Here is a 26,268-nt window from a genome sequence, read left to right as displayed (position 1 = left end):
GGCTTGGAGGAGCCGGGCTGAGGTTGTAAGGAGAGAATTTGGTTAACCTTTCACTCCCAGGGAGAATTTCAGTTAAAGACGCTTGGAATTTACTTACTGACTTACTCAGTCAGCAAACATTCATTGCTCTCCCAGTTAGAGCTGGGCCCTGGGCCAGGAGCTAGGATGCTGCAGGAAGTCACCTGGGCCCCATCAGGAGAACCACAGACCTGAGTCATTCTGTTGTACTGAAAGGGGATCTCCCGGGTAAGTAGCAGGAGAGAGAGGACTCAGAGGTCAGACAGCTGAGATATAAGTGCAGGCTTTGTTCCTCATTGGCTGGTGAGTCTGGGCAACCCGCACGTACCCCGCACCCCATCTTTTTGATCTTGAAAGTGGTCCTGACACCCAGCTGTGTGCATTAGTGATTCTCAGACTCTTTGGTCTTGGGAGCATTGTCAAGGACCCCACAGACCTTTTGTTTATATGGATTATTTCTTTTTAGTATCTGCTGTATTGAAAATGGGACTTCCCTGGTGGCTCAGTGGTAAAGAATCTGCCAGCCAAGCAGGAGATTCAGTTTCAATCTCTGGGCTGGGAAAATCCCTTGGAGAAAGAAATGGCAACCCACCCTAGTATTCTTGCCTGGGAAATTCCAAGGACAGAGGAGCCTGGCGGGCTACAGTCTACGGGGTTGCAAAAGAGTCGGACAGGACTTAGTGACTAAACAACAACAACGGTATTGAAAACGAAAATTGAGAAATGCTTAAAACCCAGGAATACCCAAACACGCATGCCATTTCCCATCAGAGCAACGGCACAGTCAGGCCCCCAGACCTGTGCTCGAGTAGAAGAACCAGAACCAAACCCCCAGCTCCCAACTCCGATCTTATGAGAAGCAGACACAAACCTTTAAAATAAATAGTTCTTACAACTGGCATTACAGATAGGCAATATGGCAGAACCAGTTGGCAAACTATGAAAATATTTCACCTCTGGTGGATCGATAACAGCTACCCCAAGCCCCGTGGATGCCCTGAGCACCCCGGCAGCCTCAGCCCACCCCAAAGACCCTCCCACTATTGTAAATAATTCTAGAAAGAATACCCCTGTGATTATATTTCCTTTCCATAAACACCTAGAATTGAACCTCTGAGTCAAAAGGATGCACACCCTAGGGCTTTAGAGGCATATTCTCAGAATGCAGAATATTTTGTCAGTTGAAATTCCCACCAAGAAAGTATGGCAGTGCCCGTCTCCCCACATCTTTCTCCAGGGATGGTCTTTTTGTTTTTTTCTAATGCTTGAAAACCCAGAAAGTAAAAATGGTATGTTGCTTTAGTTTGCGTTTCTTCGCTTCTTAGAAATGTTGACTATCCTTTCTTGGTTTCTTGGCCATTGACAGAGCCTGCATTTTATTGATTTAAGAGAAGTTTTTGTGTATAAAGGAGATGCAGGGAGTTCCTTCGTGGTCCAGTGGTTGGGACTCTTTTCACTCACAGGGCCCAGATTCGATCCCTGGTCGTGGAACTAAGATCCTGCATGCCTCACATTGTGGCAAAAAAAAAGGTGCAACTGCAGAGTAAATGCTTGATTCCAACCTGATTTGAGTGTTGCCTGTTCCTCTCCTACTCGCTCTAACGTCTTCCACAGAGCTAGGGGAGGAATCGTTTTTGCCCAACCCAGGAAGGCTTTGTATAGGAGAAATCTCGAGAAGATGGAAAAGAAGATATACTGAGAGATGCCAAGTGCTTTTGATTTCGGAGGAATTTCCTCTCCAATCTATCCCTCCCTGCTTCAAACTGGAAAGACTGCTATGTTCTCTTGTAGCCAGAATAACTGAGTCATGAAAGGGTGTGATCTTTCCGGCGTGCTACACCCCCTGGGCCAAGCGGTTCCCCACCCAGAGATCGCCTCACTCTTGAGCTGTGCTGACCCAGGCAAGACCCAGCTTCTTGTCATTTCAGCAAGCCCTGACTCACTGCGTCTCTGCTCCTCCCCAGCTGTGTGTCCTTGCAGGAGTCCCTTAGCCTCTCTGTGCCTCAATGCCCTCTGAAATGGGGAAAACATGGCCCACTTCTCAAGGGTGGTGGCGAGGATTAGAGGAGATAAAGTGTGTGTACACGGCCCTGGACGCAATGCTTGGCGCAGTATAACTGCTCTAAAGCATCTGCTAAATTAATAACTGATGATTGCTTTCCTTTCAGTTTGTTCTTTTGGGGTGTGTGCATCCTATTTGGTTTTCTCTCTCTTTTTTCTTTGGCCTCACCACACAGCATGTGGGATCTTAGTTCCCTAAGCAGGGATGGATTGGGGGCTTCCCTGATAACTCAGCTGGTAAAGAATCTGCCTACAATTCAGGAGACCCCGGTTCGATTCCCGGATTGGGAAGATCCCCCAGAGAAATCATAGGCTACCCACTCCAGTATTCTTGGGCTTTCCTGGTGCCTCAGACGGTAAAGAATCCACCTGCAATACGGGAGACCTGGATTCAATCCCTGGGTTGGGACGATCCCCTGGAGGAGGGCATGGCAGCCTTCTCCAATATTCTTGCCTGGAGAATCCCATGAACAGAGGAGTCTGGTGGGCTACAGTCCGTGGGGTTGCAAAGAATCAGACACAACTGGGCGACTAAGCACAGCACAACCAGGGGTTGAACTTGCGCCCCCTACAGTTCGAAGTGCGGAGTCTTAACCACTGGACCACGAGGCAAGTCCAAGCTTTATCTACTGAAAACATACTCAGCTTTTCTGAAGAATAATAAACCAAACCTCTGCGCTTCAACCTACAAGGATTAGAAAACTTTGGTGACAAGGAACAGAAATTAACTGGAGCTTAATAGAAAAGGAGAAAGGAGAATCCATTACGAAGACTCAGGGGTGTCTCATGGATCCCAAGAGCTTGAAATGGAGATTCTTTCCTCTGCTTCTCCCTGTGAGTCTGCTGTGTCCCCTTCTCTGTCTCTCTCCCTCCTTCCCTTGAGATTGGCTTTCTCTGCCACTGGGGCCACCAACTGCTTCTCCCAGTTAGGGTCTCAACCGCGAGCAGATTCGCTCACTGAGCCTAAATTCCAAAACCAGGTGCTGACTCAAACCTCAGATCTCAATCAGATGTCCTCCCTTGAGAAATACAGTGATTCACTGCTGAAGGGCAAATGAGTTCATCAAAGCTGCTTTGTACAGGCAGGGAAAGACTGGGCCAGCTGTGGAGTGTGAGTTCTCCAAGAGATTGGGCGGAGGTGACTAGAAATTGAATTCAGAGCTCACAGAATTGACCCCAGAAGGTCAGTGCTTGAAAGAGATTCCTATATTATCTAGTCCAATCTCTAGCCACATTAAAAAACAATTTTTTTAAATAAAGAAGGAAGGAGGTCCAGAGGTATGTGGTTTGTCACCCCAGCCAGCCAATAACAGAAGTGGAATCAGAACTCCGGTCTCCAGACACCATGGATCAAGTTCAAGGTCAAGGTCAAGTTCTTAGTGAGGAGGTTCCATCACAGTCCCCTCTCTCTGCAGATGCAAGCTGAGGTGGGGTGGCATGCCCAAGGTCCCCCAGCTGGATGGTGCCACATTTTGACTTAGGTCCAGTGCTTCCCATTGACCCCTGTGGAAGAGGGAAGGTGGGAAGGAACCAGAGAAGAAGATGGAAAAGGGTGGGGGAATGATGGGGGAGGGGAACTGAAAGAGGGGAGAGAAGAGAGTGCCTCACCCTGGACAGGATCACCTTGATAGAGCTTGTCCCTCAGGAGGGCTAGGCTCCTCCATGCTGGTTGTGGCTGTGAGTCTGTTACCAGTACTGCATCTGGTTCTCTCTCTCCATGACCTTGACCTTGACCTTTCTGTCTTCTTGGTGAGCCTGATGGATATCAATCCCAGTTCAGTTCAGCCGCTCAGTTGTGTCTCCATTTCAAGCTCTTTGCCACCCCATGGACTGCAGCACGCCAGGCCTCCCTGTCCATCACCAACTTCCGGAGCTTGCTCAGACTCATGTCCATCGAGTCGGTGATGCCATCCAACCATCTCATCCTCTGTCATCTTCTTCTCCTCCCACCTTCAATCTTTCCTAGCATCAGGGTCTTTTCCAGTGAGTCAGCTCTTCACATCAGGTGGCCAGAGTATTGGAGCTCCAGCTTCAGCATCAGTCCTTCCAATGAATATTCAGAAGTGATTTCCTTTAGGATGGACTGGTTGGATCTCCTTACAGTCCAAGGGACTCTTAAGAGTCTTCTCCACCCCCACGTGACGTCTTCCCTTCCTCTCCCGTCTCCTCCTTGCATGTCCATTTCCCCCAGCTGGTTGGAGGCTCTGATGGGAAATAAAAGGTCCAAAGTAGAAAACCCAAACAGAGGCCAAAACCGGGACCAACAGGCCAAATTCAGTGCTCATAAGGTCTGAGCTTGGCCCAAATAATGATCTTATGAAATTTGAAACACCTTGAAGAACCAGGTGTAACACCTAGAGTAGACACTGTACATAGTCTTGTGACATTTTATTCTCCTTTCATCCTGTTCTTGAAGTTGTCTTCACAGTTAGGAATATTTCTCTGTGCTCCAGTTTCCATCAAACATAAGACTCTTTGTGACCCCATGGACTGTAGCCCACCAGGCTCTTCCCTCCATGGGATTCTCCAGGCAAGAGTACTGGAATGGGTTGCCATTTCCTTCTCCAGGGAATCTTCCCGACCCTGGGATCGAACCTGGGTCTCCCACATTCCAGGAAGACACTTTAACCTCTGAGCCACCAGGGAAGCCCTAAGAAAACAGAAGCCAATGAGGGATAGCTGTTTCAAGAAAAAAAAAGGAAGTATCTTTGTGAACGAGAGCTCATTTCTATATATTTTATTTATTTTCGGTTGTGCTGGGCTTTCTCTAGCTGCAAGGAGCAGGGGCAACTCTTCATTGCAGCAGATATGAAACATAAACTGCAAATCCCTATGGCTTCCCTGATAGCTCAGTTGGTAAAGAATCCTCCTGCAATGCAAGAAACCCCAGTTTGATTCCTGGGTCGGGAAGATCCCCTGGAGAAGGGATAGGCTACCCACGCCAGTATTCTTGGGCTTCCCTTGTGGCTCAGCTGGTAAAGAATCCGCCTGCAATGCAGGAGACCTGGGTTCGATCCCTGTGTTGGAAAGATCCCCTGAAGAAGGGAAAGGCTACCCACTCCAGCATTTTGGCCTAGAGAATTCCGTGGACTGTGTATTCCATGGGATCGCAAAGTCTCAGAGGACACGACTGAGCAACTTTCACTTTTACTACAGATAAACTACTTTTCATGCAGTTCTTTTCTAGATATTCACAGCGGCACTCAAACTAAACATACTATTCTATAACCCTTTAAAAATGTCCTTGCAGGAACTTCCCTGGTGGTGCGGGGAATAAGAATCTGCCTGCCCATGCAGGGGACATGGGTTCGATCCCTGGTCCAGGAAGATTTCACGTGCCCCAGAGCAACTAAGCCTGCACACTGAAACCTCTGAGACCCATGTGCCTAGAGCCTGTGGAACACAACAAGGGTAGCCACTAGAGAACAGCTCCCTGCTTGCTGCAAGTAGAGAAAGCCCCCGCAAAGCAACAAAGACCCAGTGCAACCAAAGCTAACTAAATAAAATATCCTTGCCATTTAAACATGTTGAAGAGCTAATGAGTGCTTTGTATTGAATCTCAACTTCAATAGCTAATGAGTGTTTTGTGTTGAATCTCAAAGTGCAGTGGTTCATTTATTGATATCCATTAGGAAATGAAAATGGTGATGAATGATTGAAGAAATTACTATGTGATAGATATCAGACTAAGCTCTTTACTCACACAGAGCCCCATGAAGCAGGCACTTTGCTCCCATGTGAAATAAGAAAACTAGAACACAGTTTAGAGTTGAGGATAGCCCAAGGTCACAGTCTTCTAGGAATATGGTTTCTAATTTTATTAAAAATTGCTGTAAGCATTTTGGCAAATAAATTTTTGCATGTGTCCTCGATAACTTGATTAGGATAAGTTCCTAATGAAACAGAGTGCGTAGGCATTATTTTGGAGTCTTCTGACATATCCTGCCCAATGGTCCTTGAGAGAAAGATTAGAACTGCCATTGGCGATGTGTTCCGTTGGATGGTGTTTGGACTTTTGCACGCCAGGAACTGTCCTTGGTGCTGAGGGTACCACTGTAAAGGAAAAGAGGCATTCGCAGTCCTGGGGACCTCTGTGTGTGTGTGTGCATGTGTGTGGTGGAGGTAAGTGATACTATAGTGGATGATGACAAGTGCTAGAAAAATCTAAAAGCTGAGGGGACAAGGCATGAGTGCAACAGTGGACAAGAGAGACTCATCTGAAACGACAAATCTGAAGCTCTTGCTGCCTGACTCCCCACACATTTTGGCTAGTGAGATAAGAGAGTTTCATGCTTATGTCCTGCTGAGGCACCTACCACGTTCTAGATGCTAAAAGCACAAAGCACAAAGCATGCGGCTAGTGAGCCAGAGAGAATCCGCCTGCCAATGCAAGAGATGCAAGATGCTGTGGGTTCAATCCCTGGGGCAGGAAGATCCCCTAAAGGAGGAACTGGGAACCCACTCCAGTATTCTTGCCTGGAAAATTCCATGGACAGAGGAGCCTGATGGGCTACAGTCCATGGGGGTCACAGAGAGCTGGACGTGACTGAGCAACAACAGTGAGTGGGCTAGATTAGTAGACTTGGAATTTGGACTCAGCTCTCAAGAAATATCTGTTACATTGGAGACCTTGGTTTCCCCCACTTTAAGATGGGGATGATGCCAATCTCACAGGCTTGTTGTGCAGGTCTATGAGTTGGCACAGAGCCAACTGAGTGTGCCAAGTTCATCAGGTTAATTGAAGAGTTTGTCTTCATTGAGGAGACTGGTGTTTGATGAGGGATTGACTTCATTATCCTGGTTTAGCCATTTGCCAGTTACTGGTCCTTTGGCAACCTACTTCTACCCTCAGTCATCCCCTTTAGAAAGAGAAGAAAATTTTTTAAAGTTTGAATTATTTATATAAAATTGCTTATTAAATTTTTTCAAAGCCTCTTACCTCTCTCCTCTCCCCACCCTCTTGCTCTTGTCCTTGCGCTTAGTCATGTCCAGCTCTTTGTGACCCCATGGTTAGTCACATCCAGCCTCCAGGCTCCTCTGTCCATGGAATTCTCCAGGCAAGAATACTGGAGTGGGTTGCCATCCCCTTCTACAGCAGATCTTCCCAACCCAGGGATTGAACCCAGGTCTTCTGCACTGAAGGCAGATTCCTTACTGTCTGAGCCACCAGGGAAGCTCAACCCTCTGAGTTATTAATAGAAACAGTAGTTCCCTTCCTCAATTCAGTCATTTTTGAGTCCGCGAGGCTAACAGTTCTTTGTGACTTCTGTCCTGCCCACCTCTGCTTCCCCTCCATGGAAGAAGGCTTCTGACTGGAATCTTTTCCTCCATCCACCAAAACCTTTCCTGATCCCCTTTCCCAACCCTTTCACCCACGGCAGTTGGCACCTCTTCCTCCTTCTGAGAGTCTCACCGAGAACTGAGAGTGACTGTTCACAGAGCTTGCCGTGTGTGACCTCGGGACCAGGGAACCTACCTCTCTATAGTGCTGCGGTGGGGGCTGGTGTTTGATTGATATGGACAGGATACTGAGGTTTGGAGGCCTAGAGGTTTGCTCGAGGACCGATAGCTGAAAAGGAGGCCCTTCATCAGGATTCCAATTGTCTACCCAATCTATAAGGCCCAAGTGCTGCCCAGCTTGTGGTCAGCCCACCTGAGCCTTAATATCAACCATCTTGATTCTTTCTGTGTGTCCTCTGTCCTGGATTTCCAGCTAACTGATATATCTTTGAGGGCAAAGGTGATGCCTCTGATGAGCTTTGAGTAGGGTTTTCAGAGGAGTAGATGTAACGTCTGCTGAAAAGGCATGCATGCAATGTACTGTCATACTGAAAGTCATCTTCGGGGAAGGTCTTTCATCAGTGATGCACCCTTGCTTATAAGTCAGCTTCCTTGGTCTTCAGACACTGCAGCACGTTCTTTGGGATACCTTGGTTGGAGAACTTCTTAGTCTTTAGAAGGTATGAGTATTAGAGTACTTGACACTTGTTCTCCTTCTTATCCTGATTAACTTTTTTTAGAAGTTTTTTTGACAAGGACCATTTTGAAAGTCCTTATTGAATTTGTTACAATATTGCTTCTGTTGTTTATGTTTTGGTGTTTTGGCCACAAACCAGGGATTTTAACTCCCTGACCAGGGATTGAACGCACAACCCCCATATTGGAAGGCGAAGTCTGAACCACTGGACCACCAGGGAAATTCCCAATGCTTACTTAACTTTGCTGAGTGTTAACAAGTCCTTTCTCTTCTTTGGACCTCAGTTTTCCCATCTGTGTAATGAGCACATGGAATGAGATCAAAGGGCTATTCAGATTCTAGGACTCTGCTTCCTAAAATGTACGGGCTCAACTCAAGGGCAATGCCTCTGAGAATTAGAGTAACTGCCACTGTTTAGTGGGTGCATAGTATGCGTCAGGCATTGCTCTTGATGGGCTGAATGTGATTTTCTGCATCTTTACATTGGTCTGCAATAGGCACTGATATTGCCGTTTCACAGCTAAGGAAGCCCAGGCTCACAATGTGTAAAGAAATTGCTTGAAGTTCCATGTTAAGCACAGGCTGGTACCTGGGACAGGCTTTCTTAGGGCTGAGTAAATTGCACCTTGGGTGGCTTATTCCAGATTGAGCCCTGGTTCAGAGACTGGAAAATTACTAGGAAGCAAGGGAACATAGACACAACGCTACTGGAAGCCCTAGACTCCATCAAGCCCCCTGCCTGCCCTACAGACAAGCCCCTGTGGCTGCCCTTGCCTCACAGCTTGTGAGATCTTCCCAGACCAGGGATTGAACCCATGTCCCCTGCATTGGCAGATGGATTCTTAACCACTGGACCAAGAAAATCCCTGAAGCCTTTTCTTAATGTAATGTCTGGCACATTCTTTCTTATGCATGGACTAGGACTAGGATTACCTTGCAGTGATTTTGGGATTACTAAATGAGGTGATGTATGAAACAGCTGGCCTGGGGCCACCTAACAAGTTAGATAGCTGCTATTATTATCATTCATTTTTCTAAAAGGTGAGAAGTAGTACACATAATACTGTCTATCACTAATAGATACCATTTAGCCTCAGCTCTGCCACATCCTGGATAAGAAATTTGGGGTTTCTTGGACTCCCTCTGGTGAAAATTAAACTAGAATGGATGAGATTTGCTTTGCACAGATCTTGGTGCACTCCATAAACACTCACTGTAATTTACCATGTGTCCAAGGCAGCTGACCCCTTAGCTGGTTAGAGACACCTCCTTTGAGGGATGCTTGGCTACTGCCCTCCTCATCCCCCAGTCCACCCACCTCCTTCTCCCTGGTTTCAGGTGATCATCCTTAGCCACCCTGGCAGCATTGCAGCTGGCTACTCATCCGTTCTGGACTGCCATACCACCCACATCACCTGCAAGTTTGCAGAGCAGAGAGAGAAGCTTGACTGGCGCTCGGGCATAAAGCCGGAGGACAAGCCCAAAGCCCTGACGTCTAGAGACGCAGGCATCATCCAGATGATTCTGAGCAAGCCCGTGTGTGCAGGAAGCTGCCCTGTGTGCCTACCCCTGTATATGCTCCAGCAGCAACCGACTATCTGGACTGTGCCCTCCTCCTCCCGGCTCCAGGGAGCTGGTTGGCCAGCATGTCACACCTAAGCCAGCAAGCAGACCCTGGTCAGAGGATCTGTGTGCCAGGTTAGAAGGGCCCAGAAAGGGAAAGCAGCTTGCCTAGTGTCACACAGGGTGGCAGAGGCCACTTCCGAGCCCTGCTGACTGCAAGCGAGGTCCGTGCACCAGCGGCAGGAGAATCCCCTGAGACTTGGGTGGACATACAGGATCTCAGGCTCCAGCCAGGCTTGCTGAATTCAAATCTTCATTTTAACAAGACCCCAGGCAACTGGGGTGCACATCAAGGTCTGAGAAGCACTGACCCGGAGGAGGTGGACCATAAAGAGATTAGTAGGGACTTTTTTCCCTTCCCCGACTCTCTGATGCAGTGGTTTTCAAACCTAGTGTATCACCAGAATCACTGATGGAGACTAAACCCAGAGGCTCAGGTTCTCCAATTGCTTAGATCCCCCAGGTATCTTATGCATGGCTGGACTTGAACCTCTAGAACTTTCTGGACTCAAACCTTAATGAGTAGGCAATTCCTACTCTGTGCTAGGCTCTGTGCTAACTGTTAGATATTTACAAATAAACAAGTCCCTGCCCTTAGGGTCTCCCAGTTATTGGAGAAGGGAGTGATTTTAAAATGGCTATTTTTTTTCTTACAATTTTTGTTTTTAACTTATTTTATACTGGAGTTGAGCTGATTAACAACGTGATAGCTTCTATTGTGATTATATAATGATTACTCACTTAATATCATTGTATCATGATTGGTCAACAAAAAAATAATAGAACTCTATATCACCCAATCTATGATTTAATAGAAAAACTCCTAATCACTTTTTTATGTCAATAAAAGCTTTTAGTTTGTATCATAATCCAATTCTAATCTTTTCCATTGATCAAATCTGAAAAAATGTACATTTTAGCTGTATTAGATTTACAAAAACATTCTTCCGCATTTCCTTAGAGCGGTCCCCCTGCTTTTATTCTGGTGCTCAGAAATTTAATGAACAAAATCATTTTGGTGGTTTAGTCACTAAGTCATGTCTGACTCTTGTGACCCCGTGGACTGTAGTCCGCCAAGCTCCTCCGTCTGTAGGATTTTCTAGGCACGAATACTGGAGTGGGTTGCCATTTCCTTCTCTACTGTAATCACTTTTTAAAATCCAGATGCATATCAGAATTATCTTGAAATATTTTTGAAAAATGCAAATGCTCAGGTATTGCTTTCTTTTCCCCTCCAGAGCTCCAGGTATGTTTCTAATGAGCAGTCACATTTAAAAACAACTGGACTATATGATGATCTTTCCCTCTTATCTAGTTTGCTTCCCTTTTTCTACTTCATATTCAGCACTCCCATTTCATTTAGTTCATGTTTTCCAATTTCTCCACGTCTTCTTTTTTTTCATGTTCTTTCTCCAGCCTTTATCAAGCATAGTAGAAAAGCTTTTGTATGTTGTTGTTTAATCGCTAAGTGGTGTCTGACTCTTTTGTGACCCCATGGACAGTAACCCACCAGGCTCCTCTGTCCATGGTATTTCCCAGGCAAGAATACTGGAGTGGGTTGCTGTTTTCTTCTCTAGGGATCTTCCTGATCCAGGAATCGATCCGGTGTCTCCTACCACCCTCCTGCATTGCACATGGATTCTTTACCGCTGAGCTACGGGAGAAGCTCCATGTATAAATAATATGTGTAATATATACATTTAGGAAACTTGTGAATTTTTGCTCAGCTTAAAAATTTATGACATTTTGTTTCCAACTGTTTGAGTTGGTATGAATAGAATGCTAGATTTCTAATTAAAAAAAAATATGCAACAAGCAAGAAAGGTTCACTGTATGCACAGGGAACTATAGTCTTGTAATAACCTAGAATGGAAGATAATTTCAAAAATAATGTATGTGTATAGGTATAACTGAATCACCTTGCTGTGCATCTGAAACACTGTAAATCAACTGCACTTCAATAAAATAAATAGATATTAAGAAAAAAATGTGACAGCTTCAGGGGGACAGTCCAATGGCTACTTTTAGAAGTGGGCCACAGAGGCTGCCACCTGAATCCTGCAATGCTGCATTAGTTTCTCCAACTGCCAACAATTCTCTGAGACTTGAAGCCAGCTGCCAAAGCCTTGCCCTCCACAGCCTGTAGCTGGGGGAGAAATCAGGCACCCCCAAGAGAAGCAACTGCCAGATTCACCGCTGAATGTAAACGCAATCCAACCCGTGGGTTGTGACGAGCACAGAGAATGTGCTACTAGCCTGGAGGCTGGGCGCATTCAATCGGTCGGGTGGCAGATGCCTCAAAGCAAATTTTCCCTGTGTCTTTCACTCACGGAAGCAGGAGACTTGAGAAACTAAGAATGTTAGTGCTGAGGCCTCTGGGTTTCCAACCGTCACAGCCATGTAAACTCCAGCTTCTCTGCCTGTTTTCCCACCTGTGAAATGGAGACAATGAGATCTACTGTGAGTTGTCGGGAGAATTAAATGAGCTTGTCTGTACAACTCTGTGCATGCGTACTAAGTTGCTTCAGTCGTGTCTGACTCTTTGTGACCCCATGGACTATAGCCCTCCAGGCTCCTCTGTCCACGGGATTCTCCAGGCAAGATACGAGTGTGGGTTGCCATACCCTCCTCCAGGGGATCTTCCCAACCCAGGGATCGAACCCTGTCTCTTCCGTCTCCTGCGTGGGCAGACGGGTTCTGCACCGCTGGTGGCACCTAGGAGGCCCCTGTACAGCTACAACGATCACTTATTTGGCTCACATGACCCCCTTGTACCGTTGTGCCATGACTTGTCTGCTGACGGCGTTCCCCACCATTTCCGCACATCCTGTACCCTAGGTCGATTTGCCACGCAGGATGTGAGGCAGACTATGGCCATCACGGTCATCATAGCCGTGGAGAAAAAGCAGCTACTAGAGGCAGACCATAAAAGCTGCAAAGAAGTGAGAGGTGATGGCTACCCAACCTCTCCAGGTCAGGGGCAGCCAGGCAGGGCTGCACCCGGGAAAGAGTGGCTCCAGAAGGCTTGAACTTGCCCTTCTCATGCCTGAACTGTGCTAAACCTGCCCCTGCTCACTCGATCTTGTTTTTATGGATGAGTTTCAGGAATAAAACACAAGTCTTCTGGCCTCTGTTTCTACTGACCTGGATGCCTCAAGCAAGGAGGGAGCAGAGTGAGGCTGGGTCTAATTCTGCCCCTCTGCCTTCCTCCTGGGGACTTGACTGGGGCAAGACCCAGAGAGCTGGGGTTGTGGGGAGGAAAAGACATAAACAGGAAGCCTGGAGCAGCTTCTGGCCCTGGCTTGGTTCATTAGCTCCTGGAACAGGACTGGACTCTGGAGTCAGACCTCCTGACTACACTGTACTAATAGTGTCTATAAACGTTACTGAACCTCTGTGTGCCTTGTTGGCCCATCTATAAAATGGGAGAGCAATGAAATTTGCCTCCACAGGGATGTTGACGGTTGAGTGAGCTGGTACCACTGGGCATGGTATATTGGTATTAATTAGCTATTCCTCGTTACCACGTGTGGGTACTGCTGTCAAATGATTCAGCTGGAGAAAAACTGTGGCAGGAGGGAGTGAGACAGGGGTTATCGAGGATAAGCTTTTATGTATCTTCCCAAGTTCACGTTTCCCTCAAGTTATTTTCTCTATTTGGACAATTTCAGAGTTACAGAGAAGTTGCAAGAAGTCCCACATATCCTTCATCTGGATTCTTCAAATCTTAAATTTACAGCATTTGCTTTGTCCTTTTGCCTAATGCCTCTATCCTAATGCCTCTAAATAAACATTTTTTTTCTCAATCATTTGATAGTTAACTGCAGATTTGTGGCCCCTTTCCTCCAAATACTGAATGTGCATTTCTTAAGCCTAAAGACATTCTCTTCTGTAACCAAGCTCACATAATCAGGTCGAGCATTAAACTACCATACGGACATTTCTGAAGTCTATAGATTTTGCCAGCGGTCCCAGTAATGTGCTTTATAGGAAGAGAAAATCCAAGATCACAGGTCACATTCAGCTGCCTTATCTCTGGAGTTCCGGAGCAGTCCCTTCCTTGACTCTGCCCATCCTAGGGATCTGCCAGAGGCCCCGGCTCTGGACTAGTGCTGGGAGCTTGGAAGAGAAGGCTCAAAGGGTGTGCCTTTTCTCTTGGCTTTCTTCCATCATCCCAGCTTCCCAGAAGTGTCCTTTTGTTCCTAGTTCAGTTCAGTCGCTCAGTCCTGTCCGACTCTTTGCAACCCCATGAATCACAGCACGCCAGGCCTCCCTGTCCATCACCAATTCTGGGAGTTTACCCAAACTCATGTCCATCGAGTCGGTGATGCCATCCAGCCCTCTCATCCTCTGTCATCCCCTTCTCCTCCGGCCCCCAATCCTTCCCAGCATCAGGGTCTTTTCCAATGAGTCAACTCTTTGCATCGGGTGGCCAAAGTATTGGAGTTTCAGCTTTAGCATCAGTCCTTCCAATGAACACCCAGGACTGATCTCCTTTCGGATGGACTGGTTGGATCTTGTTGCAGTCCAAGGGACTCTCAAGAGTCTTCTCCAACACCACAGTTCAAAAGCATCAATTCTTCAGCTCTCCGCTTTCTTCACAGTCCAAATCTCACATCCATACATGACCACAGGAAAAACCATAGCCTTGACTAGACGGACCTTTGTTGGCAAAGTAATGTCTCTGCTTTTGAATATGCTCTCTAGGTTGGTCATAACTTACTCCTTCCAAGGAGTAAGCGTCTTTTAATTTCATGGCTGCAATCACCATCTGCAGTGATTTTGGAGCCCCCAAAAATAAAGTCTGTCACTGTTTCCACTGTTTCCCCATATATTTCCCATGAAGTGATGGGACCAGATGCCATGATCTTAGTTTTCTGAATGTTGAGCTTTAAGCCAACGTTTTCACTCTCCACTTTCACTTTCATCAAGAGGCTTTTTAGCTCCTCTTCACTTTCTGCCATAAGGGTGGTGTCATCTGCATATGTGAGGTTATTGATATTTCTCCTGGCAATCTTGATTCCAGCTTGTGCTTCTTCCAGCCCAGCGTTTCTCATGATGTTCTCTGCATAGAAGTTCCATAAGCAGGGTGACAATATACAGCCTTGACATACTCCTTTTCCCATTTGGAACCAGTCTGTTGTTCCATGTCCAGTTCTAACTGTTACTTCCTGACCTGCATATAGGTTTCTCAAGAGGCAGGTCAAGTGGTCTGGTATTCCCATCTCTTTCAGAATGTTCCACAGTTTATTGTGATCCACACAGTCAAAGGCTTTGGCATAGTCAATAAAGCAGAAATAGATGTTTTTCTGGAACTCTCTTGCTTTTTCCATGATTCAGCGAATGTTGGCAATTTGATCTCTGGTTCCTCTGCCTTTTCTAAAACCAGCTTGAACATCCATAAGTTCACAATTCACGTATTGCTGAAGCCTGGCTTGGAGAATGTTGAGCATTACTTTACTAGCGTGTGAGATGAGTGCAATTGTGTGGTAGTTTGAGCATTATTTGGCATTGCCTTTCTTTGGGATTGGAATGAAAACTGACCTTTTCCAGTCCGGTGGCCACTGATGAGTTTTCCAAATTTGCTGGCATATTGAGTGCAGCACTTTCACAGCACCATCTTTCAGGATTTGAAATAGCTCCACTGGAATTCCATCACCTCCACCAGCTTTGGTCGTAGTGATGCTTCCTAAGGCCCACTTGACTTCACATTCCAGGATGTCTGGCTCTAGGTGAGTGATCATACCACCATCATTATCCGGGTCGTGAAGATCTTTTTTGTACAGTTCTTCTGTGTATTCTTGCCACCTCTTCTTAGTACCTTCTGCTTCTGTGAGGTCCATACCATTTCTGTCCCTAAGGATGATACAAGGAGAACCTAGAGAATTCTACCTCCCCTCCAGAGAGGAGAGACAGAACCATGGCTGCAGAAGAAAGCCCTGACTCCGTCTCCACCAAAGCCCTGTGCGTTTTTTCCCTATTTCTCCCCGTCAAAGAAACTCTCTGACTCAAGGCCAGCTTCCATCTGGACTGTGGTTCCTGGCATGGCACCTCCTTGGGTCCTGCTGATGCGGATTTAGTGCCAACCAAGGGGGGGTCGCTTACTGTCTGAGATTGGGGTTCTTGTCTGTCAGAGACTAATCTGTAAGCCACGTGCCTGAAGGATGACCTTTTCTTAATTATGTACCATGTCTAACATTTCTTGTCCAGGGTGGGGGGGGGCGGGGGGTGGGGGTGGGGTTTGCTTGAATATAGTGTGTTTATATTAATAGGAAGAAAAAAAGAAAGTGAAGTCGCTCAGCCATGTCTGACTCTTTGCGACCCCATGGACTGTAGCCTGTCAGGCTCCTCGGTCCTTGGGATTTTCCAGGCAAGAATACTGCAGTGGGTTGCCATTTCCTTCTCCATTCTATTAATAGGAGTAACCACTTACTATGGGCTTCAACTACTGAGCCTGTACTCTAAAGCCCGTGCTCCACAACAAGAGAAGCCACCTCAATGAGAAGCCAGCACACAGCGACTAGTAGCCCCAGCTTGCCACAACAAGAAAAGAGCCTGAGCATCACCAAAAATCTAGTATAGCTAAAAAATAATTAAATAAAATTATTTAAAAAAATTTTTTTTAAAAAAAGGACTTCCCTGGTGGTCTGGTGGTTAAGAATCTGCCTTGCAATGCAAGGGACACAGGTTCGATCCCTGGTCCAGGAAGATCCCACATGCCATGGGACAAAATAGGCCCGGGTGCCGCAACTACTGAGCCCGTTCTCCAGAGCCAGGGAACTCCAGGTATTGAGCTGGAGTGCTGAGACCCCGAGCTCTGCGACAAAAGACGCCATTGCAGTGAGAAGCGTGTGCATCGCAACCAGAGAGGAGCTTCTGCTCGCCCCAACTCGAGAAAGCCCACGCAAAGCTACAAAGACCCAGTGCAGCTGTAAAAATAAACGAATAAAAAATTTAAAAACCATTAAAAAGCAAAAAACAAGTCTGAGGGAAATTGAGGCTGAAGGCGATCTATTAATAATTAGTAACCTGCCCCCAAGATCTCATTGCTATTGAGGCAGCCAAGCCAGAACCACATCTGCCTTCACAGCTCGAGACTCTAAGCCAACACTCTTCAAGTACTATTTATTTGTCTGTGTATGGCTGTGCTGCTGGTGGGATCTTCATTCCCCGACAAGGACTGGAACTCAGGCATTCAGCAGTGAGAGCACGCAGTCCTAAGCAGTGGACCCCCGGGGAACTTCCCTAAATATTTAAATTCCGTTTGTTTACACTGTTATTGAATAAAACTCTCACTTCATAATTCGCCTACTTGACTTAGTGTAGTCCTGGCTCCTATCAAGAAGCAAGAAATACTTGTTCCTGAGGCTGTAAGTGGGGGAAGAGCATTCAGCTTTTTTTTTTTTTAACTTAAAGTTTAATATCATTCCTGTGATTATAAAAATTTTTTAAATTAATTTCTTTATTTTAATTGGAGGCTAATTACTTTACAATATTGTTGTGGTTTTTGCCATACGTTGACATGAATCAGCCATGGGTGTACATGTGTCCCTCATCCTGAACCCCCCTCCCACCTCCCTCCCCATCCCATCCTTCAGGGTCGTCCCAGTCCACCGGCCCTGAGTGCCCTGTCTCATACATCGAACCTGGACTGGCGATCTATTTCACATATGGTAATATCCATGTTTCCAGGCTCTTCTCTCAAATCATCCCACCCTTGCCTTCTCCCACAGAGTCCAAAAGTCTGTTCTTTACATCTGTGTCTCTTTTGCTGTCTCGCACATAGCGTCATCGCTCCCATCTTTCTAAACAAACACATGAAAAGATGCTCAACATCACTCAGTATCAGAGAAACGCAAATCAAAGCGTTCTTCTTTAAAAAAAAAAAAACCGGTATTGCAAAAAGCCCAGGTCGGCCCCAAGACCGCCAGGGTCTCCTGCAATTGCCATCTATGCCCACGAGGGGGCAGCCGACTCTACGAGGCTTCAGGCGCGCCTCTCTTCCTCTCCTTCATCTCGCTGGCCTGGGAAAAGAGCCCGCCTCCTGGCCCATAAGGCCCTGGGTCGGAAATCTTGTCCTCTCTTCCTGTTTCCCGTCATGGCGGTGAGTAGCTGATTCCCGGGTTGGCTGTCCTTCATCCACCTCCATCCACGGCCGGCCGAGCCGCTGGGGGTTACCTCGCCCGCCGTCCGAGGAGAACGGAGCCCACAGTGCCGGCCGTGCCGAAACCGGCAGAACCGTGCGCTCTGAGGGCGCGGAGCTGGACCTTGTCGCCTGTCTCCCCCCACCCCCCAGGAGTAGGCTCCGGGCAGCCGCCGGAGGCCCAGAACACGGCCCGCAGGCTGCAGCGAGTGGCCAGCGGACCGATCGGAGGGGGGGGTCTGGGATGCAGGGTCCGGGACCTGTGGCTGCTGGCCTCGACCCGGTGCTGGGGGAAGCCTCCGCCGGGTTCTCCCCTCGGGGCCGACCCCAGACTTTGGTCGCAACCTCTATCTAGACTGGTCCTAGTGGGCTGGGAGGCACTGCACAGCCACGTGCTGGCTGTTTTTTTTTCCTCCCTCCGCTCATCGGAAAAGGGGGATGCCTTCCGTCACCCTACACTTTGAGCCCCGAGGGGTTCACTCAAGCGTTTGTAAGTTTACCACCCGGTACCTATCCTGTTTCTCGCGTTCCGAATGTGGGGGAAGGAGGGACAAGACCACCACCACCACCCCCACACACCCACACACACCCGTAGAGGCCTTCCTCGGTGGCTCCCAGATGAAAGGGTGACGATCGCTGTTAACCCTGTTAGGACTGCTTTGGGGATGAGCGGAAAGGCGCTCTGTGTTTAGGCTGGCCGCCTGGGCGGGGTTGAGGCGTGTTGACAGTCGCCGCTTCTCTTTGCAGCAGGATCAAGGTGAGAAGGAGAACCCCATGCGGGAACTGCGCATCCGCAAGCTCTGCCTCAACATCTGCGTCGGGGAGAGCGGAGACAGGCTGACCCGGGCAGCCAAGGTGCTGGAGCAACTCACGGGCCAGACGCCGGTGTTCTCCAAAGGTGAGGGAGTGGTGGCCGGCAGCGGGAGGGCTGGCGGCTGGGGGATGCCCTTGAAAAGCGTCAGGCCCGTTTTGTACCCAGTTGGAAGGTGACAGGTGGCATCTCTTAAAAGCTTTGCTTTCCTGAGCTTTGTGTGAATAGAGATTGAGCTCAGACTAGCCCAGGTAGAGATTTTTTTCCAAGTAAGGAGGATATGCAGTGAGGTGGAAATGTTTGGAATGCAGAAAATGGCATTTGATTCAATTAGCAGTGAGGATATAATCTAGGCGAGGGTAAGAACAAGGCTGGGTACCTAGACTAACCTGCTTCATGCTTCAGATTCCGGCTCCATCGCTTGCAAGTCTGATTTCTTCCTCTGGGCCTCAGCTTCCTTACCTGCATACAGGGGATGATAATAGTTTATATATAAGACTGAAGGATGGACAGGGTTATCTGAAATGCCTGCTGCCCAGCAAGCACAATGCAGGCATTGCATTTTCTGTTTTTAGAGATTTGTCTTAGGATAATGGAATATGGGGGTTTGCAGCCTGCTTCTTTATTACCAACTGGTCTGTACAAGGTAGCCTCTCTCAGCTTCTTCTGTAAAATGGGGATAAGGGTACAGTAGAGTTTTAGCAAACACTGGTTGCTATAGAATGCTAAGTTTTTTTGGAAAGCGGGGAGTGCAGTGGAACAGTGACAACAGCTGACTCCTGTTATCCCCACCTGCAGCTAGATACACTGTCAGATCCTTCGGCATCAGGAGGAATGAAAAGATCGCCGTCCACTGCACCGTCCGTGGGGCCAAGGCAGAAGAAATCCTGGAGAAAGGTCTAAAGGTGAGGCCCGTCTCTTAAGTGGGGTAATGGTAGAGAGTACCAGCCTAGCACATAGTCAATCTTCCGAAGTGGGGGGAACGTCTAAAGGGTTTTTTTTCCCTGTATTGGGGAAATGAGATGTTGTTCCTGTCCAAGTCACATTGCACTATGTTTGGGGGTCCTGAGTGTTGCAGGATGAGCTGGATATCGGGATGTTGAGTTGACAGGGAGTGATTTCTGCATTCTTCTCCCCAGGTGCGAGAGTACGAGTTAAGAAAAAATAACTTCTCAGATACTGGAAACTTTGGCTTTGGGATCCAAGAACACATCGATCTGGGGATCAAGTACGACCCGAGCATCGGAATCTACGGCCTGGACTTCTATGTGGTATGAGCACCGAGTCTTTCCCACTCCCGCTCTGTAAGAGTGGGCGCTGCTCCTCTCTTTTCGTCTGTGCTATCTTGGCGGTCACATGTTGGATTGGGGCTTTGAGTGTTGTCTGTCTCCGCTCCCTGGGGAAGATGCACCTCATTGGTGGCAGGCGAGGGGGTGTGGCCCTGACTATGAACTATAGCTGGACAAAGATTCCTCCTGTCGTGGTGCTTAGGGTCTAGGATTTAGTGAGCAGTGATGTGGCTCAAAGGTGGATGAAGGAAGCAGTTCCAGCCACTGAATTAACATTTTGAGAGATGGTATTGAGGTTGCGTTTGGTGTTGGGGTTGGCTGCTCTTTTCCCTGCTTCTGCCCTCAGACCTCGGAACTGGGTGGCTTCCATCTGGGGACATAAAAGCAGGTTTGATGATGGAACTGTTTGCTTGGGATGGGAATTTTAATGTAGACGTGACCATTAGTGTCACTGTAATGTTTTGGCCCCCAGAATCACAGTAAATAGCAAAACCCTGAAGTCCTGACTAGTGTAAACCTGAAGGACGGCAGTATTCTGCCTATCAGATTTGAATGTCCAGACAGACTGTGAGTTTGGTGCTCACAGGCACCACAAACCTTTAACTAGAAGTACTTTTGAGCTGAAGCAGAGGAGAGAAATATAATTATTTCTTTGTGCTTCTTGAAATTTTAAGATTTGTACAATGCGCATGCTGAAGTGAGATTTTTTTTTATCTGCTATTTTTTAAAATAATAGTCCTCTGGGATATGGGAGCAGTGGTGACTCCTTAGCCACCACTGGGAGTTAGGTGTGGGGAGAGGGGAGGGGCTGGGAGGTTAGCCTCCAGAGCAAACCTGTCTTGAGGCGGTGTGTCGTCCAGGATGCTGGTTCCATCAGACCCTGGGGTCATGGGTCTCTTGCACAAGAATTACGAGGTGACTCTGGAAGATAAATTGCTCCAGTGTGTGAGTCTTGTCCGTCTGCTCTTGACTCTGAGCTGGCTAGGTGACTGTTGGTTATTCCTGGGACAGGTGCTGGGTAGGCCAGGTTTCAGCATCGCAGACAAGAAGCGCAGGACAGGCTGCATTGGGGCCAAACACAGAATCAGCAAAGAGGAGGCCATGCGCTGGTTCCAGCAGAAGGTAAAGCTTGACCTGTCACAGGTGGAGTGGCGGAAGGTGGTGTTGGTGAATGAAGTTGGGATACGGGGGTGCAAAGCCTGGTGGGTAGCTCTTTTAAAGGTAGAACATTTGGGCAGCTTGGCAAATGGGCTTCCAGGGTTTGTGGTTTAAGACAACCCAGAACCAGGCTTCTCCCCAGCCCCGTGAATGCAGATAACTGAAAGGGGAGGAATATGACTTTTAATAGGAACCCCTTTTTCTCGGGGTCCAGTGCAGTTGAGCATAGTGGAGCGATTGTTAAAACTGGCCAGCTTCCTGTTTAGGGATATGGGATTCCAAGCCAAAATTCATGTATCTGCTTTGAATTCTTAAACGTTAGCCATTGCTGCAGTCATTACTGTTACCTCCTGTTCTGAAAAAATAAATCTCTTCTCTTTCAGTATGATGGGATCATCCTTCCTGGCAAATAAATTCCCGTTTCTATCCAAAAGGCCAATAAAACATTTTCAATGAAATATACAATTACTGTTGTGTGTTCTGTGCAAGGAGCCTGGCCATATTCAAGTCCCTGGACCTCCAGCCACTTAAAGCTTCGATGGGAATAGCTGGTAACCACCCTGTCTTCCCCTTGGACGCCAGTGCTTCCTGGCAGACCCCAGGCTGAGAGCTTCGCAGCACTGCCCGTGCTCACTGCACCTGTTGGCAGGCTGTGGTACTGTGGCCCAGTGGAAACTGATTGTACGGGGGGTGGCGTGGTTGGGGCTGGGTTTAAATTTAGAGCCTTGATTAAAGTGGGGTGCAGGGCTCCCCTCTGCTCAGTGATTCTGCCATCCACTGGAGGTTTTACCAGTACTGATGTCTGAAAGGATCGGAGTCTTTGATGTGGTGCTTTGGGGTGAAACACTGGACTCAGTTGTCCCTTTAAAATGAGAATCTAGGGTTGCTGAGAATGTAAGTAGAGAAGGGGGTGGTGGTCTTTGAGACCTGTTGGCTGGATTTGATTCCCTGCCCTGGATCTTATTAGCTCTCTTATGCCTTAGATCTGCGTTAGCGTCCCCATGTGTATTGTGGGGGCAGTGGTAGTTAACCTCCTTCAGGGTTACGCGGTTTAATGTTTCTTAATCTTAACTTGCAGCAGGCACATAGTGCTCAAAAAGGATGAGTTCTGTGTTACTGTCTGTGCGAAATGTTACTGCTACCAGAGTGCCCCCTTTGGTATGACAGCGGGACCTTTGCCTGTACTTTTCCAGGTCACCGAGATAGTGACATTCAAAAGTCACCATTTCTCTATTGGACATAACACTTGGCCAGTGGTTCTAGCACAAGTTAACTCAATATTGTCACTTGTAAGGTATTTTTCAACCTTATTAAAGGTTATTTGGTATACCTAACTTTTTATGAAAATATGGCTTACTTTGTTTTCCTGATAGTCTTATCCATTGGATCCAGGTGCTTGAAGGGGTGGATCATGAAATATGTTAGCATAAGCTTTGTTTCACTTCAAACATCAGCAGGCATTCATTTCTCAACCTTTTACTGTGGGACCCCACTTTGTAAAGAGTCAACTTGTGAAGGAGCCCAATTTCTGTGATTAAGCTTCACATTTATAGTGGGCGGACCTCTGTGTTTAACATCTCTATACTAACAACTACAACTGAAATAAACATCTTTGAGAACAAACTAACTCTTGGTGAATATATTGGCTGGCTAGTACTGGGTGCTGTGGAAGTCGGTATATTTTCTAGTGATGGGAATGTGTACTAGTTTAAATAAAGCATTGCAGGAAAATGAAATGTAGAAAGTTTCTAATGGTATTGCCTTCCTCTGCACTTGGCTGTTAGCCACTTGCTGTGTAGCTGTGTTTTTAAGTTAATGTGGTACTTCCTATTTAGTTTACCAGTGTATGTGCCCACCCTTCATTTGGTCCTACTGACTTGTAAATGAGTTCACTTCCCATTTAAAAACTACCTAGGCTTCTGGCCCAGGGGGAACAAAGGCCCTCAGGAGTTTGAGGAATAGCTGGGTTTTGCTTCTAGCTCTGGCAGTGATGTTTTAGGTGAGCGACTGTAAACACCTTGGGAGCTGGCGCAGGTGAGCACACGCTCCTAGCCAGCTGGGAGCAGCAGTGCAGGAAAGCCTGCCACCCCTGGCCCCTCTCTAGCTGGAGGCTCGTGTGCATGCTCAGTTGTGTCTGAGGTCGGAGCCGGTCCGGCTCCTCTCCATCCATGGAATTCCCCAGGCAAGAAGACTGGAATGGGTTGCCATTTGCTAATCCAGGGGACCTTCCCAACCCAGGGGTTGAACCCGGGTCTCCTGCATTGGCAGGCGGATTCTTGACCATTGAGCCACCTGGAAAGCCTTGTTAGAAACTCGGCTTGCAAACACGTCACACAGGGTCTGAAGCGCTGGTGTTTGCTGGAATCGCCTGGGGAGTGGTCAGAACTACTTAACTAGACCCCACCTGAGACCTGAATTCCTTTTAACAAGACCTGCAGGTGATGTGTATGGACCTGAAGAGTAGAGGTGCTCCCCACATCCTAACGTCAAAGGGAGGGAGGGAAGGCATAACGTCCAGGGAGGTTTCTTTAATAAAATGTAGTCTTGCAAGGTTCCTGCTGCACTTGTTTTTCTCAGTTCCTCAGCTGCTACCCGTGAATGCTTACCTCGGTGTTAGGTGACTGCCCCATGCCACGTGGTTGTGTGCAGAGTAAGGTGGTATCCCTGGTGGGCATCTGGCTGTGTCCCAGTTCCAGGCCCAGGGACATTAGATGCTGCTAAGCTGAAGGTTGTCCTGCAACCAGTCTTCAGGACAGCTCTCAAACAGGGTCGATGTTGCCCATCCCCATCCAGGGGTATTTGGAGGTAGGCTTTTGATTATCACATTAACTAGAGCTGCTGTCAGCACTAGTACCTGGAGGTGAAGGGTATCAAACATTCCACCATCTGAAAAGTTAGTGTTAACAAGAGTAGTATACTGCCTCTTGTGACCCCATGGACTGTATGTAGCCTGCCAGCCTTCTCCAGGCAAGGATACTGGAGTGGCTTGCCATCCCCTTCTCCAGGGTGGATCAAACCCAGGGTCTCCTGCATTGCAGGCAGATTCTTTCCCAACTGAGCTACCAGGGAAGCCCCACTCTGAGATGATCACAAAAATGTGTGAAGCACTGTGGGGTAGGCACAGGGTGGTTACTGATGACCTCGCTGCGTGGTGACGTCTGCGGTGCAAACACTAGGAGGTGCTAGTCTGGTTGAGAAACTTTAACCACAACCAGAGAGAGTGAGGGTGGGCAGACCTGTGTGGAGCCTGCCATTGGAGGCTCCAGCTGGATTATGGCAAAACAAAACTGTGACACAAACTGAAATTGTAGGTAGAATTTTGATTTGTGCTTTTTCTCCCTGTTCGCATGATGTGTTCTCATGTCCCAGTGGCTGCATAACACGCCATTCCTTCAGATGTGTAGGCTCTACTACCCTAATCTACGCGGCCAGCACCAAATGCCGGGAATGTCAGTTCCTCCCGCAGAACTGTCCCAGGAGAAGCACTTGGGTCCAGGTTTCTTGGCCCTGTGTCCAGTGAGCGTAAGGTTCTTGTATCCTCAAGCTGTTGCATAGTAGTGTGTAATTTACGGGCTTCCCAGGGGGCGCTAGTGGTAAAGAACCCACCTGCCAATGGAGGAGACATCAGAGATGGGGGTTCAATCCCTGGGTTGGGAAGATTCCCTGGAGAAGGAAGTGGTAACCCCCTCCAGTATTCTTGCCTAGAAAATTCCATGGACAGAGGACCCTGGCGGGCTACAGTCCATAGGGTCACATAGAGTCAGGCACGACCGAAACGACTACACATAATTTATGCTTCTGCCAGCATTGTGACCAGAGGCAAGTAACTGCAAACTGTCCTTTCTGGTCCTTGATAGCAGAGCCTGTTTGATTTTGTGCTTTTGCCTTTTCCTGCTGCTTGACCACCACATGTGCAGCTTAACCACACATGGAGTTTATCAGTCCCAACCTGTTAAACTCTGCGTATACACTAAGACTCTCTAACCAACTGTTGGGTAAAGACTGCAGTGACTAGGCTGTCAGAGGGGTCTGAGTCTTAGAGGGTTAAGGCCCATGCTGTCTAGGTGAGTGGTGAGGTCAGGGCCCAGAAACACCCACAGTTTCAGCTGCCTGCCACTGGGGACCTGGCTGGTGCCTGGGGGTACAGAACAACTTTAAGTGCAGCTTGTTATGGAAACCGCAGTTGCTGTTGTCAGCGGGGAATCCAGCCTAAGGCACCTGGGGGCACCAGGAGGACTGAACTTGACTCTGTTCAAGGTGCAGGTGCAAGAAAGCTTAGGAAACAAATGCAGATGGATTGTGTTTTTACAAATGGGAACAAAATGTGTGGTTGTACCAACTAAGGACCTTATGTAACATGATTTTAGGATTCTGCTTCATAATTATATATCACTATTGATGTGATTTGTTAGGTGATAAATATTTCAATAGTTATAAAAACCTGGAAGTAGCTTAAAAGGCAGAGATACCAGACAACTTAAGCAGAAGTGACATTTTAGGCTCCCCCCAGTTACCCTGCTCGGAGAAGGCAACGGCACCCTCCTCTAGTACTCTTGCCTGGAAAATCCCATGGACAGAGGAGCCTGGTGGGCTGCAGTCCATGGGGTCGCTAGGAGTCAGACACGACTGAGCGACTTCACTATCACTTTTCACTTTCATGCATCGGAGAAGGAAATGGCAGCCCACTCCAGTGTTCTTGCCTGGAGAATCCCAGGGACGGGAGAGCCTGGTGGGCTGCCGTCTCTGGGGTCACACAGAGTCGGACACGACTGAAGCGACTTAGCAGCAGCACCAGTTACCCTGCTGAACACATTGCTTTGATAACATGACCCTTTAATACTACGACGACTGCCTCTGGAAGTATTTTACCTGTAATAGTATTTCTGTAAAATAGTATTTCTATTTTTTGCCTTAAAAGATTGGTCCTGTTTCCTGTGTTGCTTTTAGCGTGTGCAACCTTTTATGAATGTGTGTGTAAAAAACTGTGATTCTATGAGAAAATGTGGTTTACATCATCTCTATTTTCAGAATTCCAAATTTCTCACTGTACTCCAGAATGACTGGAAACAGTCACTTAATTAAAAACCACCTATTGAGGGACTTGCTGGTGGTCACTGCAGGGAGCATGGGTTCTATTCCTGGTCAGAGAACTGAGTTCCCACATGCTGTGTGGCACAGCACCCCACAA

The 26,268-nt window shown here is 47.6% G+C and overlaps 1 protein-coding gene across 1 annotated transcript; it reads left to right on the top strand.

The window, feature by feature from the left end:
* The first annotated feature begins 17,690 nt into the window (after positions 1-17,690).
* RPL11 (ribosomal protein L11) lies at positions 17,691-21,545 on the top strand. Its single transcript, XM_069578996.1, has 6 exons — positions 17,691-17,783; positions 18,570-18,720; positions 19,432-19,538; positions 19,773-19,904; positions 20,934-21,044; positions 21,464-21,545. Exons 1-6 carry the CDS (start codon positions 17,778-17,780, stop codon positions 21,491-21,493), a joined length of 537 nt encoding a protein of 178 aa, XP_069435097.1. The 5' UTR covers positions 17,691-17,777; the 3' UTR covers positions 21,494-21,545.
* The last annotated feature ends 4,723 nt before the right edge of the window (positions 21,546-26,268 follow it).

This window comes from Ovis canadensis, chromosome 2 (genome assembly GCF_042477335.2).
Source record: "Ovis canadensis isolate MfBH-ARS-UI-01 breed Bighorn chromosome 2, ARS-UI_OviCan_v2, whole genome shotgun sequence".
Lineage (NCBI taxonomy): Eukaryota > Metazoa > Chordata > Mammalia > Artiodactyla > Bovidae > Ovis > Ovis canadensis.
This window is presented reverse-complemented; position numbering and strand designations above follow the sequence as displayed.

What these genes read in the sequence shown, in the direction of transcription:
- RPL11 (XM_069578996.1), top strand. An exon ending in GACGCCGGTGTTCTCCAAAG is followed by an intron (nt 18,721 to 19,431) that starts GTGAGGGAGTGG and finishes CCCCACCTGCAG; the next exon opens with CTAGATACACTGTCAGATCC. An exon ending in ACGGCCTGGACTTCTATGTG is followed by an intron (nt 19,905 to 20,933) that starts GTATGAGCACCG and finishes TTCCTGGGACAG; the next exon opens with GTGCTGGGTAGGCCAGGTTT.